This window comes from Fragaria vesca, linkage group LG5 (genome assembly GCF_000184155.1).
Source record: "Fragaria vesca subsp. vesca linkage group LG5, FraVesHawaii_1.0, whole genome shotgun sequence".
NCBI classification, from domain to species: domain Eukaryota; kingdom Viridiplantae; phylum Streptophyta; class Magnoliopsida; order Rosales; family Rosaceae; genus Fragaria; species Fragaria vesca.
Window position 1 is genome coordinate 26,641,045 of NC_020495.1, and position 20,574 is coordinate 26,661,618.

The following is a 20,574-nucleotide window of genomic DNA, read 5'->3' on the forward strand; positions in this document are numbered from 1 at the left end:
GAGAGAGAGAGAGACGGCGGCGGCGGCGAAGAGAAAGAACGAAGAGAGAGAGAAGAACGGAGCTCTCGGTTTCCGGTGCCGGCAACTTGATCGAATGAAAATAAATTAGATATAAATTATTTAATAAATTTGGAGTAAATGGATAATAAAATGAAAAAGGAAGAAATGGGAAATGATAATTAAGAAAAAATAAAATGAAGAAATAAAAAGTAAAAGAAAATGAAAATTAAGAAAAAAATAGAAAAAAATATTTACACTATTTTAAATAAAATTAAAAACAGAGACACCAAAGTTAAAAGCGTGGCCTTTGGTTAGTGGCACCTGCAATAGAGAATACCCTTTTTCATTCCGTGGCTGCACCGTACCTAATGACTTTTAGATACGGTTATTTGTATCCTATAAAGCAATATGTACAGAAAAATTACAGTATCCTATAAGGCTTATGCTAGTAGTGTTCAGAGCAATGATAGTCTCCTCCAATCGCAAAGAATCTCAATTCTTTGAGTCAAAAGTATATTAGACCCATTTAAGAACAATGAAACCTATCTAATTAAATTTTGAGCTTTTGATGAAGATAAAAAGCTAAATTTTGCGGAGCCAGACAAATAAATCAATAGGGGCACAAAAAAATTTTGCGGCTAAATTTTACGAACATATATATATGTATAGGGTCCGGTTCAAGGGACATTAAATTTGACACAAATTTTGACACTAATTGTTAACCATTAGATTTTAAAACAATGAATGGTCTAGATTAATCCTAAATATGATGTCAACATATTACTAATTGATGTGGCAAGTGACGTGGTATTACTTAGTTTAATAACAAATCAAATTAAAAGAAAAGAAGGAAAAATCACACTTTAAAATCCGGAAAACGAAGAACAAGATCGACAGAAAAAAAAACCCCTAATTTCCAAACTTTTTTGGTATTTGCAGACACTAACTTTGAGTTGTTGTAATGTTCTCCCAAAGAGTATACGTACTAGGGCTTCTTCTATTCATTATATTCTTGATCTGTAGGTTCGATCATCACAAGAAGAATTTCATATATATTTGATATATATGTCTAACAACACCAAATTTCCGATTCGAGTAAATACAAAATCATCACAAAAATTTGAGCCAAGGATTCAAATCCGATGGAATGGATGATAATATCCGGCAAGTGGCGACTTTGTTATTTTACCAAGGAATTAAGCTAAAGTAAATTAGAGTGAGGATTTTGCTACTGTGTTTGATGTATGCTAAACTGAAACAAAAGAAAGACAAATGTACGATCTTGTTCTTCTTCTTTTATTCTGTAAAAATTGGATTTTGTTTTCTAGATTTTAAAATGTGATTTTTCCTTCTTTTCTTTTAATTTGATTTGTTATTAAACTAGGTAATGTGACGTCACTTGCCACATCAATTAGTAATATACTGACATCATATTTAGGATTGATCTAGACTAATCATTGTTTTAAAATCTAATGGTCAACAATTAGTGTCAAAATTTATGTTAAATTTAATGTCCTTTGAACCGGACCCGTATATATATATACGCACAACTATAAGCATTACCTGTGGCTAACTTGTGTGTACAAAAATTAAAGTTTGCAAACCCAGAATTTTTCTACATAATCTACATAGCTCCCAACCCACACTTAAAAGTTCACATTGTTCACTGTGTTCATTCTTCAGGTTAAAAATATCCCATTAATTCAAATTAATAATGACTTTTGTCTTGGTCTAGAGTTTTTTTTGTGGAAATTGAGAGACAGTCCAAAAACCCAATCTAAAAAGCTAAAGCCTAAATACAAGAAATAGAACTATAGAAAAGAAACTAGGCATCCTTCCGAGGAGAAGCAGAAGAAGATGAATTGTTGTGGGGGCACAAAGAAGATTAGCTAATGAAATTCAATATTTCACTGGGGGCACAGGCCCCCACTGGTCCTTCATTTGGCTCCGCCACTGGCTGGGTGGTCGATTATCACGGTGCTGGACTGGTGGCCTTCTTAAATAGGGCAGAATCGGGAAGTTTTCGAGACATCTAGCGGCGCCTAAGCGACATTTAACAAGGATTTTAGAATCTCGTTTATTAATCACTTAATACAATTTGTTATTTCAAGACTTTAAAGTCCAGCGTTATTATCTATTGTCACGCGAAAAAGATATCGTATACTATAAAATGATGTAAATCACGAGCATAAAAGATTGTAATTCTCAAGTCTCAACTAACCTTTTTGGACTCAACAATGTCATGATATCACATATCAACACACCACCACAAATCAAAACCTCCCACGTACACCTTCCCAAAAATGCAGCTTCCAATACGTCCTCCTCTTTATACCCACCACCTATTTCCGCTCTTCTTCTTCACTACCTCCCGTTCTCTCCACCAATTCCCAACCCCCCTCTGAATGTACGACTCCGAGTGAACCCAGGCACCACCACCGGAGCCACCACCCCCATCTTGACCCTCCCCCCACCCAACACCCCTCAACCGGAGCACCGTGTTGATCCATCACCGGTGGCAGCGTTGATGGGTCAGCCCGTGATCCAGACCCTCACGTTCTGGCTCTCGGAGCACCCATCAATCGTCGGGTTCCGTTGGTCCCACGCCCACTCCTGGGGCTCCACCTGGTCCTTCCTCTTCACCGCCATCTCCCTCTACCTCCTCCTCTCCCTCCTCCTCCACCTCCTCCTCTCCCTCCTCCGCCGCCCCGTCCCTCTCGGCCCCCTCCCCGCTTTCCACTCCCTCCTCATGACCCTCCTCTCCTTCACCATCTTCGCCGGCATCACCCTCTCCTCCGTAGCCGAAATCCGCGATACCCGCTGGTTCTGGCGCCGCTCCAAAACCCCCTTCCAATGGCTCCTCTGCTTCCCTCTCGGCACTCGCCCCTCGGGTCGGGTCTTCTTCTGGTCCTACATCTACTACCTCTCTCGCTTCTTGCACATGATCCGGACGTTCTTTACGATCCTCCGCCGCGGGAAGCTAGTCCCCTTTCAGCTCTTCAACCACTCCATCCTCACATTCATGGCCTTCATCTGGTTGGAATTCTCGCAGTCGTTTCAAGTGCTGGCTATACTTTCGACAACTTTGGTGTACGCTGTTGTGTATGCGTATAGATTCTGGATTGCGATCGGGCTGCCAAGAGCGTGTTTTGCGTTCGTGGTGAACTGCCAGATGCTGCTGCTGGGGTGCAATGTGGCCTGCCATGTTGGCGTTCTGATGATGCATTTTATGAAAGGAGGGTGTAATGGGATCGGGGCGTGGGGGTTCAATTCGGTGCTGAATGCGGTGATTCTGCTGTTGTTTTTGAACTTCTATGTGAAGATTCATTGGGGTTATGGGAAGGCGGCGTTGGCTAAAGTGGAGGAGGCGGAAGCGAAGGCGGAGGAGGAGGAGCAGGTTAGAGCGAAGGACAAAGTGATTTGAAGGAAGGGGGGTTTCACATATGATGTAAGTGGTGTAGTGGGTAAAAAGAAAGTTTTGTTCTTGGGGAGGGGGGTGTTAAAGTTTTGGTTCGAGTGTTACACATGGTTTAGTAGGGAAATGAGGTTGAGTTGAGTTGAGTTTACATGTCTCGGGAGGTAGAGTTTATGTTTGATGGTTATGGATGTCGCTTGTGATTCAGGAGTAAAAATATTAGTGAGAATTACGAATCAAATTTTTCAAATTTGTTTTGCTGGGTTTGAGTAGTGCTGAGAGTAGTAGTAGTTATAGTGTGTTTTTAGCTATACATGTTCGTTTTTCACGCTTTTTATTAGTTTTTACTGCGTGCTAATGGAGGCAATGTAAATAGAGTGCTGCTCATCTTGTATATATAAGATCATAGTCCTAGGTTGTGAGATGAATCTTATCTGTGATTGCTATCTGTGCCTCCTAGTATTCAAAATCTGAAACTCATAACATGTATGTGAGTATGTCCCTCATTTTGATCGTCAATCTAACTGGTAACTCTGACTATTGATACTGTTGCTTCGAATAAGTTGCTCTTGAGCACGCTCAGAATCTCTGCGAATTGTGATCTGTATTGTCTCTCAATCACAATGAAATTAATTCTGTCCTATAAGCCGAGTACTTAACTGTAACCAACACCACTAAGTACGCCATCAACTGAGGCGGGGAGGAGGTATCAACAAGGTGAGCGCAGAAGCGACCCTAGTGTTGCCATACATTCTCCATTTCTCCCCTCAATACATAGAAAGGTCGGTAGAGATGGTACATGTGATTCTAAGCAGATTGCGGAGATTTTGCAACTAGTGCCATACCAGTTCACTTGCAAATCTTGTTGTGTTCTTGTTGGGTGTATTTGGGTGAACCTTTTATACGATTTGCATAAAAACAACCAAATCTTTTTAGAGGGGTAGCACTATGTAAGGCACATCATCAAACAAAAGAAATTTGATGCCACAGTCAAATAATTAAATCAACAAGAAAGCCAATATGGCATTTGGTGTGGTAGTTCGGATTTGGTACCTCATATGAGGCATGCCAGTGATTTGGCGTATGACTACTTCTTTAGATTAGAACTTAGAAGCACCAAACGTGTGCCTTTTCATAAGGGCATTCGTAATGTGTTGGCCTTTGAGCTCATAAAATGTGGAGTTCCATGCTTTCCATGCTTCATGACAGTTTTGGCATTTAGAGCTTTCAAATTTTCAATATGCCTTCAACATGATCTCTATAGTCTTATTCACTGATCGGTGGTGCTTGATTGTTGTTAAATATAGATCAAACCGTGGAAAATAATAAGGCAGTTGGAATTAATATTTTCTTTAGTATTATCCATAGTCGATTGACTCGATTCTAGATCTAATGGTAGTTGAACACAACAGAGAAATATGTAAAATTAGGGTTCTTGCAAGTTCAAGTTAAACATATGAATAATTGGCTTCGACTTTGGGTAACAAAGAGTACAAGGAGGACCTCCGATCCTTTGTGGTGTGAGGCAGTGAGGGTGTATTTCTTGGCAGTGAGGGTGTCCTCCATACATTGGAGCTGAGGACTTCAATCTATACAGGCTAACAAGTGAGGCAGGCTTATTGAAAGAAAATTACTAATCCTTAGTTTGGCAGACATGTCTTCCAGAATCGGAGGTCCTCCAAGCAATCGTGAAAGCCAAAAAACATCATGGTAGCAGGGTCAGAGAATCAAAGTGATCACTTGCTGGGCAAGTGGGCATTCACGGTGCCAAGGTGGAAGAACCACCAAAAGATTTCCTCTTCAACCCACCGGAATACTGAGTCTTCTTAATTAGCTCCCTGAATGCCTTCTTTGTTGAACACTTATTTGACCTTATAACAACCAACACTATCTTTTCCGGCCGTTGTATGATCTCTATAGCAGAGGCTGATCTCTACTACTCCCCCGTTATTTTAGGCCTGAGCTTCACTTTGATCCTGCCCTGTGTTGTGTTGCTAATTCTCCTGGAGTTAATCGTTAACCTGCATGTGTTTGTGAGGATGGTACGTTGGGTTTGCTGCGGCTGCGTTTGAGATTAATGTTTCTTTTCTTCTTGTTGTTGTTGCAGCAACATGACCTATATTCTCAGTTATATCACTACAACTATATATATATGCAGCTAAAGCTTCTGCTCCATGACCTGTTTTACCAAGCATGTCATTCAGAGTACTAGACAATAATTAAATGTCCTTATACATTGGGAAAGTTTAATCAAATTTTCAGCACAACAATACCTAGAACTTGTTTAAAAAAAACAAAAACCCTACGTACAACTGCCTTAGTACGCCAACTAATTTCACAACACACAAATGTGAGTTTCATTTAGATTTTAGAGTACAACAAACAACAAAATCAAACCATCTGATGATCTGATCCACCACAATCCCTACTCCTTGAAAGTTGAAAGCATAATCTTCACCCTTTTTTTCCTACTCTTGAATCCGCGATAAGCAGCAGTCTTCAGTGGGCTCAGTGATGCCAGACTGAGCAGAGGAGCCATTCTTGTTACCACAACATTTGCAGACTTCATATTACCACAACATTTCGCAAAAAGATCCATATTAGTGATAGTTTCCAACCATCTCTTGGTGGTTGGAGTAATCCGGCCAATAAGTTTATGATACTCTCTGCATCTTGTGTTATCCTACAACAAAACCGTTGAAAGTACGTACGGGATTATGTATATACCATGCACACGCATTTTCGGCCAATAATACATTAAGAAAATCAAACTTTTCCTTTCAATGAGATCAGTAAGCCTCCTGATGATGACTGCAAACTCAGACAAGAATAGCGCCAAACAGGAATCTGATGATCTAAGTTACCTAACGTATGCCCTAAATCCCCTAATCGTAGAAGATCGATTATGTTCTCTTATCCCATGAAAGAAGAAGGAAGGAAAGAAAGAGGAGCATTCATCTGTATTGACGCCAATGAGTACCTCAATCAGTATCACAGGGCCATGACACATACAAATTCCAATAATCGTATTTTTCTCGTTGTTCATAGGGTTGTAGTCAATTATTAAGTACTAGTAGTTCATCTTAGACATCGTGGCCAGCTACACCCCAAGTTTCAATGAACCAAAATGCGAAATCAAATGACTCAGTATAACCCTCTAGTCCATGATCACGTACATACCAAAATTTGTAAAGTACAATACGTAAATAAAATCTGCAACGTACGCAAAAATGATGGAGTCGAAAGAGATAGAGAGTAGAATCGTGTAAGCTACATATTCACGAACAAGAAAACAACATCTTGGACCTCTTCATCCATCTTTGCATACATCTTTGGATTTCACTATGAGTCCAATAACGTAAAAAAATAAGAGAATTTTGTCCAAGTACGCATGACAACAAAAACATTTCCCATATTACACTGGGGGTAAACAGGAAGTTATAAGTGATTTATTGCCTAACAATACATTCCAAATTTTTGGCATGTTTCAGCGTAAAATCCTCTTACATACACCAACAGAATAATCTGGCAAAATCTTCAAAAAAATATGACTTGATTGAAAATTTGCTTATGAAAATTTGTTGATGAAAATTGATTATAAAAGCCATTCACGAGCAGATCCGTCAAGAAGATTTTGACAAAGACTCTTGTCTAGTTGGCGAGCATGTAGAGTCGCCTACGCATTCAATTTGACTTAAAAAATGAATGCGTTATATCATCATCATCAGCATCAACATTAGCTGCATTATACGAAAGCTTGGTTGGCATGGGGCAGCACCAATTCACAGACCATTTCCTTTCATAAATTCCTCTCTGCTGAGTGAAACGTAATCTAAATGTTTAGAATGTGAAGTTCATAGTATCCACATTTTGAATGACCAAAAACCAAACGCGTATATAGCTAGGGATCGAGTTTGATAAGTTCAGACCCAGATAATATTGAAAAAGATCGAAAAAAACCATACTGATCATATGCACCTAACTTTGATGACAACTCTGGATAGACAATACCCTTCCCTTACTCAATGTGTACATCCAATTAATCTCCAGGCATATCTCATTGTGAGGATAACCTTCCATTCCATTTTAAATCTTAAGGGCATGTTTTGTATAATCTTCAATATCTTAAGAGCATTTTAAATCTCTGAGGAACTAGTCTCGCATAATTTTCAATTTAATTTGTCATATAAATAAATAATTGTCGGCTTTGTGATCGTGAAGAGAATACTGTTTGTTTATATACAGTGGATTTCAGATGCGAGAGCGATTAGCAGCGACACTAATTAAGTCGGTGGCAGAGTAGAGATTCCTGGAACAGCAAAATTAGGTCGGGGGATTAATGTGGGTTTTGGATTCATATAACAAATGAAAGAACGTGAACACGTTCCAGATTCTGTTGCCTACCATCCAAACAGTAAAAAACACAGTGATGAGGACAGAAGAAGCCCCAGCTTCTTGGAAATTTCATGTTGTGGTCATCTTCTAGCCCTAACCCTAGCTTTCACCGTCTTACTCGGACGGTGAGAAAGGACTCAAAGGAGGACCAAATGGCTCGCCAGTCTATGCTATCGTTATGCAGACTCGTTCGTATTCATATTTGACACGTACAGATGGGTCTCTCATGGTCCCAATGTCACTTTCCTTGTGGCAAATGCAGAGGTGCAATAAGCCTGTCCGCTTGAACCTCCCCTAGCCATGCTCGACTAACGAATTCATAGTTGCAAAGCAAGAACATGTATGCGTTTGGTTCAGAAATCAATTCTATCGCTTTAGTTATACGGCTCTAATTCGTTAGCTAATGAGACTCGTCCTCTTACTTCCCCATGGCATTTGCAAATGTCATACGGTTTATTGGTTTAGCACAAGTTTCTTGAATATTAACTGGTTGCTTCTAGACTCTAAAGACATTAGAGGAGAGTTTGTGACGAGGTGATGAGATACTGTTTGTTTCATATCTACGTGCTATGTATATTTTTGTCCGCACTAGCGACTATGTGAGAAAGTATAGTCAAAAGTGTTCGATAAAATGTACCACGAAAATAAAAGAAATTAAAACCGATAAGAATTATATATTGAGTCGTTACTCTTGCTTGGTTTTTCATCCATTAGGCATGACCGTTGATGTATGAATGAACCATATACAGACTCCATGTACCTGGAATCCTGGATCGCCATCTATGCTCGACTAACGAATTCATAGTTACAAAGCCAAGAACATGCATGTGTTTGGTTCAGAAATCAATTCTATCGCTTTAGTTATACGGCTCTAATTCGTTAGCGAATGAGACTTCTCCTATCATTTCTCCATGGCATTTGCAAATGTTATGCATGCGGTTTGGTTTAGCACAAGTTTCTTGAATATTGGTTGCTTCTAGACTCTGATCACATTGGTCTAGTTTGTAACGAGGTGATGAGATACTGTTCCTTTTCATATCTAGTCTCCTATTTTTCCTTCGTGACTATGCGATAAAATATACTTACAAGTGTTCGATAAAATGTATCAAGAAAATTAAAAAAAGATTGATAAAATTTATATATTGAGTCACTACTCTTGCTTGGTTTTTTATCTATTATGCATGACCGTTGGTGTATGAATGAACCATAGACTCCATGTACCTGGAATCCTGGATTGCCATCTCTTTGTACTCATGAAACAGTGTTCTTTCGCCTATGAAAGGTCATTCAATCGCAATGCCATCCATCCAATTTATTCTTTTCTTTCTTGATTTTTTTATTTTTCAAGGTGTTTGATGAAATATTTTAAATAAACGAGAAATAGACAAATTGGCGCATATCATTTTTCATTTTCTTGACTTCGGATCCAAAGGAACGGCTACAGGGAGTGCACTGGTTCAACTTTTGAACAAATAGACGAGTGATTTCCTTTCCAAGCACACTAATCAATTGACATTGTTTAAACTTTAAAGCCCTGAATTGGGTGTCTACCGTCAAATTTATCTTTATTGGTGTGCTACAACTGTTGCTGCATAGTCATAGTGAGACTTCAAATTTGATATTACAACTGTCGCTGCATAGTGAGACTCCAGATTTGGTTGGAGATAGCTATGTTTTTGGAAGCACATGTAGCAAGCCGATTCTTTTGAATCTATGATGTAATCTCTGCCTTTCCCAATGGCAATGAATATTCCCACTAACTTCTTTATCAATTTACTATGGTAAATAATTGGACTGTAACTTTTGGGAGAGAAACTTGGATAAATTAAGTTGAGGAACAACACTAAGTTCATTCATGAAATGGTTGTCAATCAGAGTGATCAGCAGCAATGTATTTGGTAACCATGAAAATCTACAAGGAACATAACGCTCTCCACATCACTGTTTACAGAAAGCCGGGGCGACTAAATTTCTAGAGTTAACTCTGGTTTTGGTTGAGCAAAATTGGGGTTTGTTATTTAAATTTTTTTAGCCTCTGTAAATTAATCATTCTATAGAACATTGGAACCAAACTGCATTGGCATCCTCTTAGCTCCATCAAAAGCAGCTGATGGATCCGATGGAGAAGATGAGAGCGAGTAACAAGCTTTTCTGAGCTCCTCATACCTACCCAAATCGAAATTGTGATCCTTCATCAACTTCTTCTGCCTGGCAACAAAACGGCTCTGGAAGAAGCCTTCGAAAGAGGGCTCTTTGGAGGTCCTGAGGAAGAAGGCATAACAAGCCATGAAGTACATTGAAGTCACATAGAAGCAGATGGGTTCCATCACATCCCATGAGAGTTCCCAAAAGGTCAGCCTCATGAACCCGGCTGTTTGGACAACGAGATAGCCAAGCCCCAACCATAGTTCTCTGCGCACCAAGGCATCAGCTTTCTGGTCTATTATGGATTTCTGTTTCTCCATGTCTTCTAGCTCCCTCATTTTTGCATCGCTTGGAGTGGCTCCAGGGATGGGAATGAGGTCTTGGATTGCTTTTGCTACCTGCAGTAACCAAACAGTTGAAAACACATTTGGGCAAAGCATACACTGCCTATCAAACTAGCTATCTTCATCAATCTTGGACTCTTATGTTCATCATAAAACAGATACAATGAACAACAACAAAAATTTGGCCTAGAAAACTGTTGAAGTTAATACATATCTATACCCTACACAAAAATGGCATGTACTCAAGAAATGCCATAGAAGTATTGCAGGTTACCAACTAAGACACCAAACAAGAAAACTAAATCCAAGAAACAATCTGTGGGATCATCTTAGCTTTTAAACACTATCCTATTCAACCATGTTAGCAACACCTTGACACCACCAGCTGAAAAGACTTCAAAGCAAACCTAAATATTCCCACTTTAAACCAACCCAAATTAACTTCACCACCATTCTTTAAATAAAATAAAATATAAAATAAAAAAAATTACCCCCCATAATATCACCTAATCAATTACTAATTTTTCATGTTATGTACCATCCCACTTATAATGAAACCTACATAGTCATTCAATTCAGAAAATATTAACAAGACAGTTTCCCTTTTCCTTTGTGTTTTTTCTTTTGGTGAGAAGTTTTTTTTTTTCCTTCCAAAGAAAAAGATGGTAATTTTTTCTTCTTCTTTAGTGTTTTTTTTAATTCACTGAAGGCTCTCCTCAAACACCCAAAGGTGAAATTTAAAATCTGCCACGGTAGAAACTGAAAGGTGGGAACCCTTTTCACGTTTTAGAACTGGCCTGTTGAAGAAAACAAAATAAAATCATAAAAATTATATCAGTTTTCGGTAGTCCCCAAATCACAAACACTAAAAACGTATAATTCTTATCATCAAATTCAACCACTCTCGGCCAAACAGACCAAGACGTTCTTATTTTTCTCTGAAACAACACAGAAATGAAAAAACAACCAGAAAAACATAACTGGGTAAAACAAATTTCACAAATGAACTCAATTCAGAATTTAACCAGGGTAAAAAAAATAACAGTGGATAAGAAATTAACCTGTTCAGGTTTGACGCAAACGCCCTTCCCCAAAACGATAACGGCGCCACTCTCATCCAGCGATTTCGCAAACCCGAGACCCTGATCCGGATCCGAACAAACCTCCGTGCAAATCCTAACAAACTCCGAATACGTCACCCACGTCTTCTCCACCTCCCGGAGCTTCGCCTTCACCGCCTCCATTTGCGCCGCCCTCAGCAGCTTCCTCGTCTCCTCCGCCGTCAACCCGGCCATCACCGCCGGCGCAGACACCCTCTCCGTCGCCGGCGGAGCCAAACCGTCCAGCCTAATCCGGCTACGGGAAATGGCGGCGGACCTGAGCTTCTCCATCAGGTTCTCGCCGACCGGAACCGACCAGATCTCCGCGGCGGAGGCTCTCTCGTGGAGGAACCGCCGGAAAACGGCATTATTGTCCCCCGGCTCGCTCGACTCCCGAGGCTTCGCCGACGGCCGGAGATGCACCGCCGACGAGGAAATCCGGCAATTTCTCAAGGCCTGGGTCGAGATCTTTGAGATATTGAAGAGGCGCTCAGCTAGGGTTTTCTTGAACGCCATAACTACTACCATAGAGGATTTGCTTTGCTTCTGGTTTTTGGATATAGAGAAAATAAACTGCAATTATCAATGGAGGGCCTCTGTGGCTTTATATAGCTCTCCCAAGAACAAGGACGACTCCGAGAATTTCAATATCTCGCGGAATTTTCCGTAAAAATCGGGTTCTCGGCGACGCGAGATGTGAACAGATGCCTCAGCTTCGGGAATATTCGGTCACTTGAAAATATCGTACGCGATGACCCGAGGCCGAGTTAATCTCGATAAGGACGTTGAGGTGGGTGAGTCTTGGCCGTACACGTGGCGGGATGGAGAAGGGTCGCTGTCGGATCATGTGAGAAAGCAATAGTAACCGGCGCTGATGTTGACTGGGGGCTTTGGTGGACTCGCGGGGTGACACGTGGCGATAGGGGAGAGGTGTAGTTGGTGTTGATAATAGGGCTGGCTACAGAGGAAGACGGGGCTGGCAGCTCAGAAATAACGGGAGGTTGATATTTAAGGCTGTACCGTTCACGAAAACGTGTCGCCACATACACACATTAATCTGTTCAAGCCTTTGTTCAATTTTTCTCACCTGATTTTTTGGTAAAGATTTTTGTATCCAAATCTACCTTGAAATGGAAAATTAATAGCGATGGATTTTGATTACACCTAAGAAAAAAAAGACCAGCTGTAAAGATAAGTTTTATCAGTTTAGATAAACAATTTGCGGGTTTAAACATATGATATGATTAGCGTCAGAGTATCACGTATTTACGGTTTTTGTCACTATGATTGGTGCACGTGCGTTTTCCGTAGCTGGTGATTAATCCAGTTTTCTTGTACCGAACATATACTCTGATTTTGATTGGTGCGAGGCTTAAAAAAGAGAGTGAAACTCGTATTATATTAGAATAGTGTCTTGAAATACGGTAAAAATGTCGTAATAGTTAATTTAATTTGAGATAATGTAACTAAAATGATGACGCTCTCACTCCCGACACTTCTTGGTCAATCACGGCGATAGAAGAGGGGTTGTTCAGCTCAAATGTGGAAAAAAGAAGCATGAAAAACATCTCATCTTATCCGTACAAGCCTAAATTTAAGCAAAATTGAGCTTAAAGGCTTGGAAAATGGTCTACCCTTGTTGATAGGGAGGAGCCAGATAATATGGATTAGCAAGGCTGATGACCAAAGAGAGGAGAGATGAGTTGGATGGATCATGACTCAGAAAAATGAGGGTTTACAAGACATGGTTGCTACTTGGTCTAAGGATTCCTTTCAAAATGTTAAGAACTTGATCCATTTGTAAATCCAGACGAGTAAATTTAGGTTATCGTTTCACTAAGAACCACAAGCTGCTAGAACTCGATCACTTTGTTATCAAACTCGATTCGTCCCACTATAAACATGTGGCTTATTGTTAAAACAATTCCGATTTCCATGGTCAAGTTTCGAAAGCTGCATGTTTGTATTACTCATCATACTAATCACATCCTTGTCATTCAAACCATGCTTTTCATAACTATCATTTTGCGTGGGCAAGAATATAAACACCTGCTTAAGCAATTGGTTTAGCTTAATTGGAATACGTAATCATGTTTGGCAGCAAGAGCCACCAGCTGTTAGGGTTTACCTAAATGTTGGTTTTATTTTAATTATTCGTATTTTCTGTTCCAAATCTGTCATCGAGTCACCATCGACTCATGAATCATACCTAGACCATTCTTCAATACACACACACACACACACTTGTACAATAATAGAAAGAACAAAGTTTGTATAATTGAGTTTAGATGGAGAGTGAGAATACCAAGTTTGATATCGACCTCTATAAAAGAAATAAAATGAATAATTGTCAAATTTTTTTTCCATATTATTGTAGAGGATTTGATGCTTTATGGGTTAACCTGTTAAGTTGTTATCCTTTGGAATTTGCTAGCTTCCCAAGTATATATCAAGTTGCATTCTAGCTTTGGAAATGGTGGTACCACCTTAATTGGTTCTGGTTTAGGTTTGGTGTTTTAGAAGGGTATAATGACTAGCTAGCTAGTTAAGATGATCATCGTTTTGCTATGTACCATTATCAGACATTGCAGTAGAGCTTAGTTATTTCGCGTCAAAGTATAGTGCAAAATTTAAAAGTCCCATATTGTCTATCAGATACAAATTCCAAATCTCAAATTTTCAGCTGTGGCCAATGCGAGCTGTCTAACGTCTCTAACCAACCATTAGCTAGCGGAAGATGTTTAGTTATCAAGTTGAAGTAATGGTTCTGAAAAATTATAAACGCACATTACAGCTAAAAAGACTCTGAATAATATAAATTCTTGGCGATATTATCTAACGGACCACTAACTTGTTCGATGGGAGACAATTATATTTGATCCACACAATTCTAAACAATTCCACCAAATAACTAGAGGCATAGGACAGAAGGAACCCCCTAAACTTAGATCCACAAGAATAAGAGCTTCCTTCATGCTAGAAGCCTAGCTAGAACCAATATGCTTACTGTCACTCTTTTCAGTTCTTGTACTTGACTATAACCAAAAAAAGAAGAAATCCAAATGCTTTTCTCTTATCTTGATATGGAGATCTCATATATGCTCGATCCGACAGCTTTGCCAAACAAGATCTCATATATGCTCGATCCAAACACTCCCACATCTTCTGCATATCGTGTTTTCCTGAAGTTCAGTCAAGAACAAGATCATGATTCATGAAGTAGACTCTTCTGGTTGACAATGCTCAATGAACTCGAGGCAAACAGCAACTCTACTGCTAGTTTTTGTATAGAATCCGATGTTTGAGTACACAATGCTTTATTCCTTTTGTCATTTGCACTTAACCATGTAACTTGTGTATTTAAAAGTGACCACAGCAATATCGTATTGAAGGAACCTCAGTCCTTTTTTTTTTTTTTTTTTTTTTTTTTTTTTGTGGCAATAATTGTAGCTGCATTATCGATTGGGAAAAACAATGATTGTGAAACTATTTTCCTGATCGTCGATGGCATATATTCCCTAAGATATACATGTTTTATTCTTGCAGGTTTGGCCAAAGTTTTTGCTAAACGCAATATTGCTTCAAAGAGAACTGTGAAGCATGCAAATACGTCTTCTTCTTTTTTTAATAGGTAAAGAAAATAACAAGCTATACAGTGGCTCTGTATAAATGGAATTGCTGATATATAAAAGCTATATAATAAGCTAAGCAAGAACTGCATAATGAGTCTGATGAGTTGTAAGAAGTGAGAAAAGCTCCAGTTCGATTTAGTCTTTATATGACTTACGACACCCTAAAGATCTAGTTTGGTTGAGTTTTATTTTTATTTGCTCAATCAACATCTAACAGTACATTACTTATATTAACCATCCTGATAGAGAAAATTCATGAAAAAGCAATGACTGATTGATAAAAGAGTTGTTCAATCAACGAAAAAGGCTGTGAGATATTAAGTAGAGTTTTGTGGTTAAGAAATTTCTGGGTTCAAAATAGGCTCTCGTCCACAATCATACTCTCATAGTCTCATTGTCACTATCTAACTGACGGATGCTTCTAAAAGCTTAAGACGCATATGCTGTATGTAACTAGAGTCATAGAGCAAATAGCAAACCATACAGTAATCACTGGCTTGTGTTAATAACTTAATATCAGCAGTTAAATGGGAGTTCAAGAATCCTGTAAGAGAAAACTTGTGAATAATAGACAATGAACTTTTATCCATCATTTCACCAACAAGAAGGGGTTGAAAATTGAATCTTCCAAAGTTAAATTTTGTGGTTAAGAAATCTCTGGGTAAAATTAGCATCTCCTTATCCATAATCATACATGATCTATTTAGTAATAACAGATGCACTAACTAAATGTGTTCACAATAAACTCCAATTGTGCTTTTGTGTTTTTGTTCTTTACAGTAATGCTAATGCTGTTAGCACATGCTACCAAGCGCATGCCTTACCAAGCCTCATTTTATGCACTCTACACAATCCTTCATTCAATTATCAGTATCTCAAGATGTTTGTAAAAGAGTGCTCAAAGAAGTCCATTCATGTTTTCAAGTTCTTAATCAATTAACAATGCAACAACTGAGAACTATAATCAAATGTATTCCAAACATAATCAATTTAAAGCAGTGTGATTCCCTCAGCCTCTCAAATGCAGCAGTACGTCCTCCCTAATACTGAGCCCCTTCATATTCCTCATCTTCAATGGGAACTTATAGGCAATATCATATCAGACTGAAGAGAAACAATCTCCATATCTACCTAAGCAAGAAACAGAACTGTTCTTAAACCCATCTCATACTGCCTATCAATATATGGAGACACAAAAAACAATACAGGGAATGAGAAATATGATTCGATGAAAGGAGAATACTGAACATCAGTTTATCAAAACAGATAACAGCATTAACTGGTCCTGCTACCACCAGCAGAGCTATAAAACATGAGAACCTCCTAAATTCCACGGACATTGGTAACAGAACTGTCCAGTTCATTTTGTTGTCCACTCATCAGCAACAGCAAATTGAATGGCCGAAATATGTTAAAAGTACATTTTTTCCTAGAGTTTAAATCTACAGTATTCCCTTCATAACAAACTATAGATTGTCTAGGTAAAAAGTGCATTTTGTCCTAGAGTTCAAATCTACAGTATCTCCTTCATAACAACTACAGATTGTTATAGGACCGAGATATCTTGAAGTATTTCTTAAAACATGTATGAAGGTTTTCCAACAGACAAATTTCTCTCAAAACTCAAAAGACAAGTCAGCCTTTAAATGCATGCTTCTATTAAATGAAAAACTCACAACTGAAAGTGAAGGGCAACAGTTGTTTACCTCAATGTCATCCAACATCATTCATCAAATTCAAGAACATCTTACAATATAGTAACTAGATGAAAAGGTCAAAACCGAAGGAAGAAGTAAGAAACTCATTGCATTAAAGCTTACTTGAAATTTGAAACACATCAAGTATAAGCTTACTTAACAATAATCTTACATCGCCCTTTAAGAAGGGCAAATCTAAGTCATTGACCCAATGTGCATAATATATCCTTCAAAAAGGTACTCTACTTCTGCTAAATAGACCACCAACAAGAAAATAGTGATCAGGAGAACATACCAAAATGGCTGTTCATTTGCTGGGATGCCTAATTGTTAATTATTCTCCGCAGAATCACTGTCCTTGCCTTCCTTATATTGTGGCCACACTTATCAGCGTTTTGGCTTAAACTTTCGATGGTTTCCATAAAAGTTTCCAGCTTTTTGTTGATCTCAATCATCACTATCTTCACAGCATCTTCTTCTCTAATAGCAAAGTCAGCATTCTGTAGCAGTGCCTCAATCTCGATTTCCAATTTCCCAACAAGCACCCTGATGTTGTTCAAGTCCGTCATTGTAATCATACTTCCAACCTGCATTGAGCTTATAATCTCCCTCTGTCCTTTCAGAGCCCTCTCATAGCGGCTCCAAAGCATATTACACCACTTCCCGACAGAACCTATCGGAACAGCCAGTGCACCTGCCAAGGCGGTTACAAGTGGCGGTGCAGCAATGGCAGCTGCCACCACCGAAAATATCAATACAGACACAAAAGTGGCAACAAAAATAACATTTGACACTTTCCGCCAAGCTTTCACTGATTTCAACTTCTTATCAAGCTTTCTCTTTCGGACTTGCAATTTCTGGAGCATTGATGCCTGTTGGTTATACACTGCCTGAAATAGTACAAAAAACTCTTCCGTGAAAGGGTCCCCGGCTGCCTTAAATGCCCTCAACTCCTGCAATGTTCTCACACATCCCTTCCCGTCGAAACCAGCTTCTACTTCTTCCTCAAACCGCCTCACCGCAGCCTGAATTATCAACTGATTGTTCACTGCACGCTTGAGACATCTCTCGAGGGCAGTGCAGAAGTCCAATGTCTGCAGACTGTTCTCAAAGTACTCCTCCACTAGAGAGAACATCTCTTGATTGTTCCATATATCCTTCTTGCATTCGAGAATGACTTTGACTACTTCGTGGTTCATCTCAAGCAAACAATCAGTGACCTCTTTGAGTGAGTCCAATGATAGGGACCTCACTTCAACTCCAGTGGAAAGTGAGTTGAACACTCGGCTAGTGCGCTGTTGGACAGATACATCAAACGATTGTAAACCCGAATCGAGCTTACATGCTGCCTCATAAGAGCTCAAATGGGATGTGTACTCCGATTTGGTATTGTTTTCGATGGGTTGTTGTGGCAGCGGAGGAGGTGGGGATGCTGGAGCATCAACACCTTTGTTTTTACTGCTGTTTGCTCCCATCATTAGCTTTCAAATAATCATAAGCTCCCAGAAATCAAAACTATGATTTGTGAATTAAAAAAGAAAACTCCTTTCCTCTTTCTAGTCTTCAGTTCAATCAAAAGATCATAAATTTAGCAAAAGCTTGTAAACCCAGCTACCAAAATGCACAAAAATCCTCAAAAAGCTACAACTTTGAATCAAATCTACTCCAACAGTACAATGAAGAGCTAGAAATGATCCACCAACTTCAATTTAGATCAGATCCTGAGCACCCAAAAGCTAAATTTCAATGGTGAACTAGAACTCAGATCAAAGACTAGGAAATTAGGAATCAAACTGTGAAAGCTGAAGACTTTGCTGTAAGATCTTAGTACCTGGAATTCAGCTCAGCTATAAATATAACATAATGAAGTTTCCACCCACCTCAGTCCTCCACACAAAGAGAAGAAACAAGCTGAAATTCCAAGCAAAATCCAGTCAATGGTCCCAATAATTCAACGGGTGAGGTTTCGTTGGAAATGAAAGGGTTCAAGGCAAAAGAGACCCAAAATGAAAACGCACAAGGAAATAGAGAGGAAAGGGGCGATTGGTGAGGTGTGACATAATGTCGTCGATGACGAAGAGTGTTTTCAACTACTCTAGAGGTATTCTATATGTCTTGTCTGGAAAAAAAAAAACAAGACAAAACGATATCTGAAACTCAAAAGCGAAAGGTAAAGGTGGAATAAATTTAGTATAAGAGAATCTGCTTACATTGTCAAGCAAGTAACTCATCAAAATGTCATTATTTCCATGGATAACGGGAGTAGGATATTCTGTTTGGAATTGTATGCTAGCAGATTGCTAGAATTTATTCACCTTTATAATTTAGCTGTGGATATTATATATTTAATAATGTATGAAACCAAAATAAAGTTCGTCGTAATATTGTGTTGATGTGTCTAAAATTCCTAAAGGGCGTGCCTAGGACTTCACTTGTTGTTGCACAAGTCATGTTAAGCATCTGTAGGACTTGAATTGTACTATACAATTACAGTGTATCTAAATAGTGCCATGAGTATCTTAACATCAACTTCAGTATCTTATTTGGAAAGAAAACAAAAACATCACTCTGAATATTGCTCAAGTATGATTAATGTGAAATCGTAAAAATTTCAGTTATCTTATATGTTTGAGACCTTGTATATAAGTGAAGCCGCTCAAAAGAACATGAAAACATAGTTTTTGTGTATAGTTTACAAACAAAAGAACTCTTTGAACATGCCAACTACATAAATGACACTTTAGGCTTACGAAAATCTCAAGCACACTTAAGCATGGAATTAAGAATAGTTCACACACTTGAAGGAGCATATTTTGCACAAGTCAAATGTGTCAATGTCAGGTCAAATGTACTGTCATCTTTAGTTTTGAGTTATGTAGAGGATGCATTGCCCTGACCCCAAATTGAAGTTTTCATACGCCCGAGCTCTATATGCATTTGTGTGATTTCACTCGGATAAACCAATGGCGGCAAAGGCAAATGCTTTCTTCGCAAGGTGTCATACAAGCTCACGTTTATTACATCAACTGGCTCACTATCTTCTTGTTTACCAGGTTGTACCACTTCCACGGTCAACAATTTTGCGTCCTTAAAGCCAGTTGCTCTGTTTAATAGGGAAAGAAGAAGGAAAATAAGGACAGAGATAATGCATCGAAGTTGCAATGAAATTAGCTGCACATACGAACAAAGTAAAACATGTGATAGCAGAGAAGCAAATAGTGTACTTACAATGGAGTGGAGACGTCGACGTTCCTCTTATGCAACCTGGTGTGGAAAGGTACGAAGCAAGCACGCAATGTCAAGAAACAAGCAGGTGTATCCATTTTAGCTTTTGGTATTGTTTCACACACGAATTTGATCTTTGTGCTTTTAAGGTGGTAGCAGAAAATCAAGTTCGGAGTGCCATAGAACAAGAGATCCGAACTTGGACTAATTGCGTAAGGTTCGAAGACATCTTCATAGTCATGACCTAGGTAGTACATTTGACTTCCCAAAAAAAAGCAAGAAACACTGTATCTGCAAACCCATTTCCCAGATTCATCATCATAATACCAAACTACCAGATTGTTCTCGTTCCTATATCTAGGTCTCCACCCACCTTTTTCATAAACAATCCTTTTCCTGTCAAACGGACTTGAATTATCAGGCATGCGCTTCATGTAGTAAAGAAGGTCCACTGACACACCAAGACATCCCGTGGTTCCGATAGTCCTATCGGCCTCTGGAACAGGAAGTTCAAGCGCCCGAGCTTCAACAGCATCGAGGTCAATGCACAAAAGCTTCCATGACATGGATATGCTGTATAACTTGCCTCGCAAGTAAAAAAATTGCCTGCACAACTTGAAC

General features: G+C 39.0%; 3 protein-coding genes across 4 annotated transcripts; 1 reads left to right on the plus strand and 2 right to left on the minus strand.

Moving 5' to 3' along the window:
• The first annotated feature begins 2,527 nt into the window (after positions 1-2,527).
• LOC101294269 lies at positions 2,528-3,788 on the plus strand. Its single transcript, XM_004300546.1, has one exon. It carries the CDS (start codon positions 2,528-2,530, stop codon positions 3,422-3,424), a length of 897 nt encoding a protein of 298 aa, XP_004300594.1. The 3' UTR covers positions 3,425-3,788.
• A 5,827-nt stretch (positions 3,789-9,615) lies between these two features.
• On the minus strand, positions 9,616-11,915 carry LOC101294564. The gene is made up of 2 exons (XM_004300547.1): positions 11,361-11,915; positions 9,616-10,353 (listed from the first exon to the last, which is right to left on the minus strand). Exons 1-2 carry the CDS (start codon positions 11,913-11,915, stop codon positions 9,862-9,864), a joined length of 1,047 nt encoding a protein of 348 aa, XP_004300595.1. The 3' UTR covers positions 9,616-9,861.
• Positions 11,916-14,265: 2,350 nt separating this feature from the next.
• On the minus strand, positions 14,266-18,771 carry LOC101294853 (UPF0496 protein At2g18630-like). Of its 2 annotated transcripts, none has more exons than XM_004300548.1 (2): positions 17,024-18,771; positions 14,266-14,581 (listed from the first exon to the last, which is right to left on the minus strand). In XM_004300548.1, the coding sequence occupies exon 1, from the start codon at positions 18,204-18,206 to the stop codon at positions 17,052-17,054; it is 1,155 nt and encodes a 384-aa protein (XP_004300596.1). In that variant the 5' UTR covers positions 18,207-18,771; the 3' UTR covers positions 14,266-14,581; positions 17,024-17,051. The 2 variants fall into 2 exon arrangements, with proteins under 2 accessions (XP_004300596.1, XP_004300597.1); XM_004300549.1 differs by lacking the exon at positions 14,266-14,581 and adding an exon at positions 16,083-16,162.
• Positions 18,772-20,574: the final 1,803 nt, after the last annotated feature.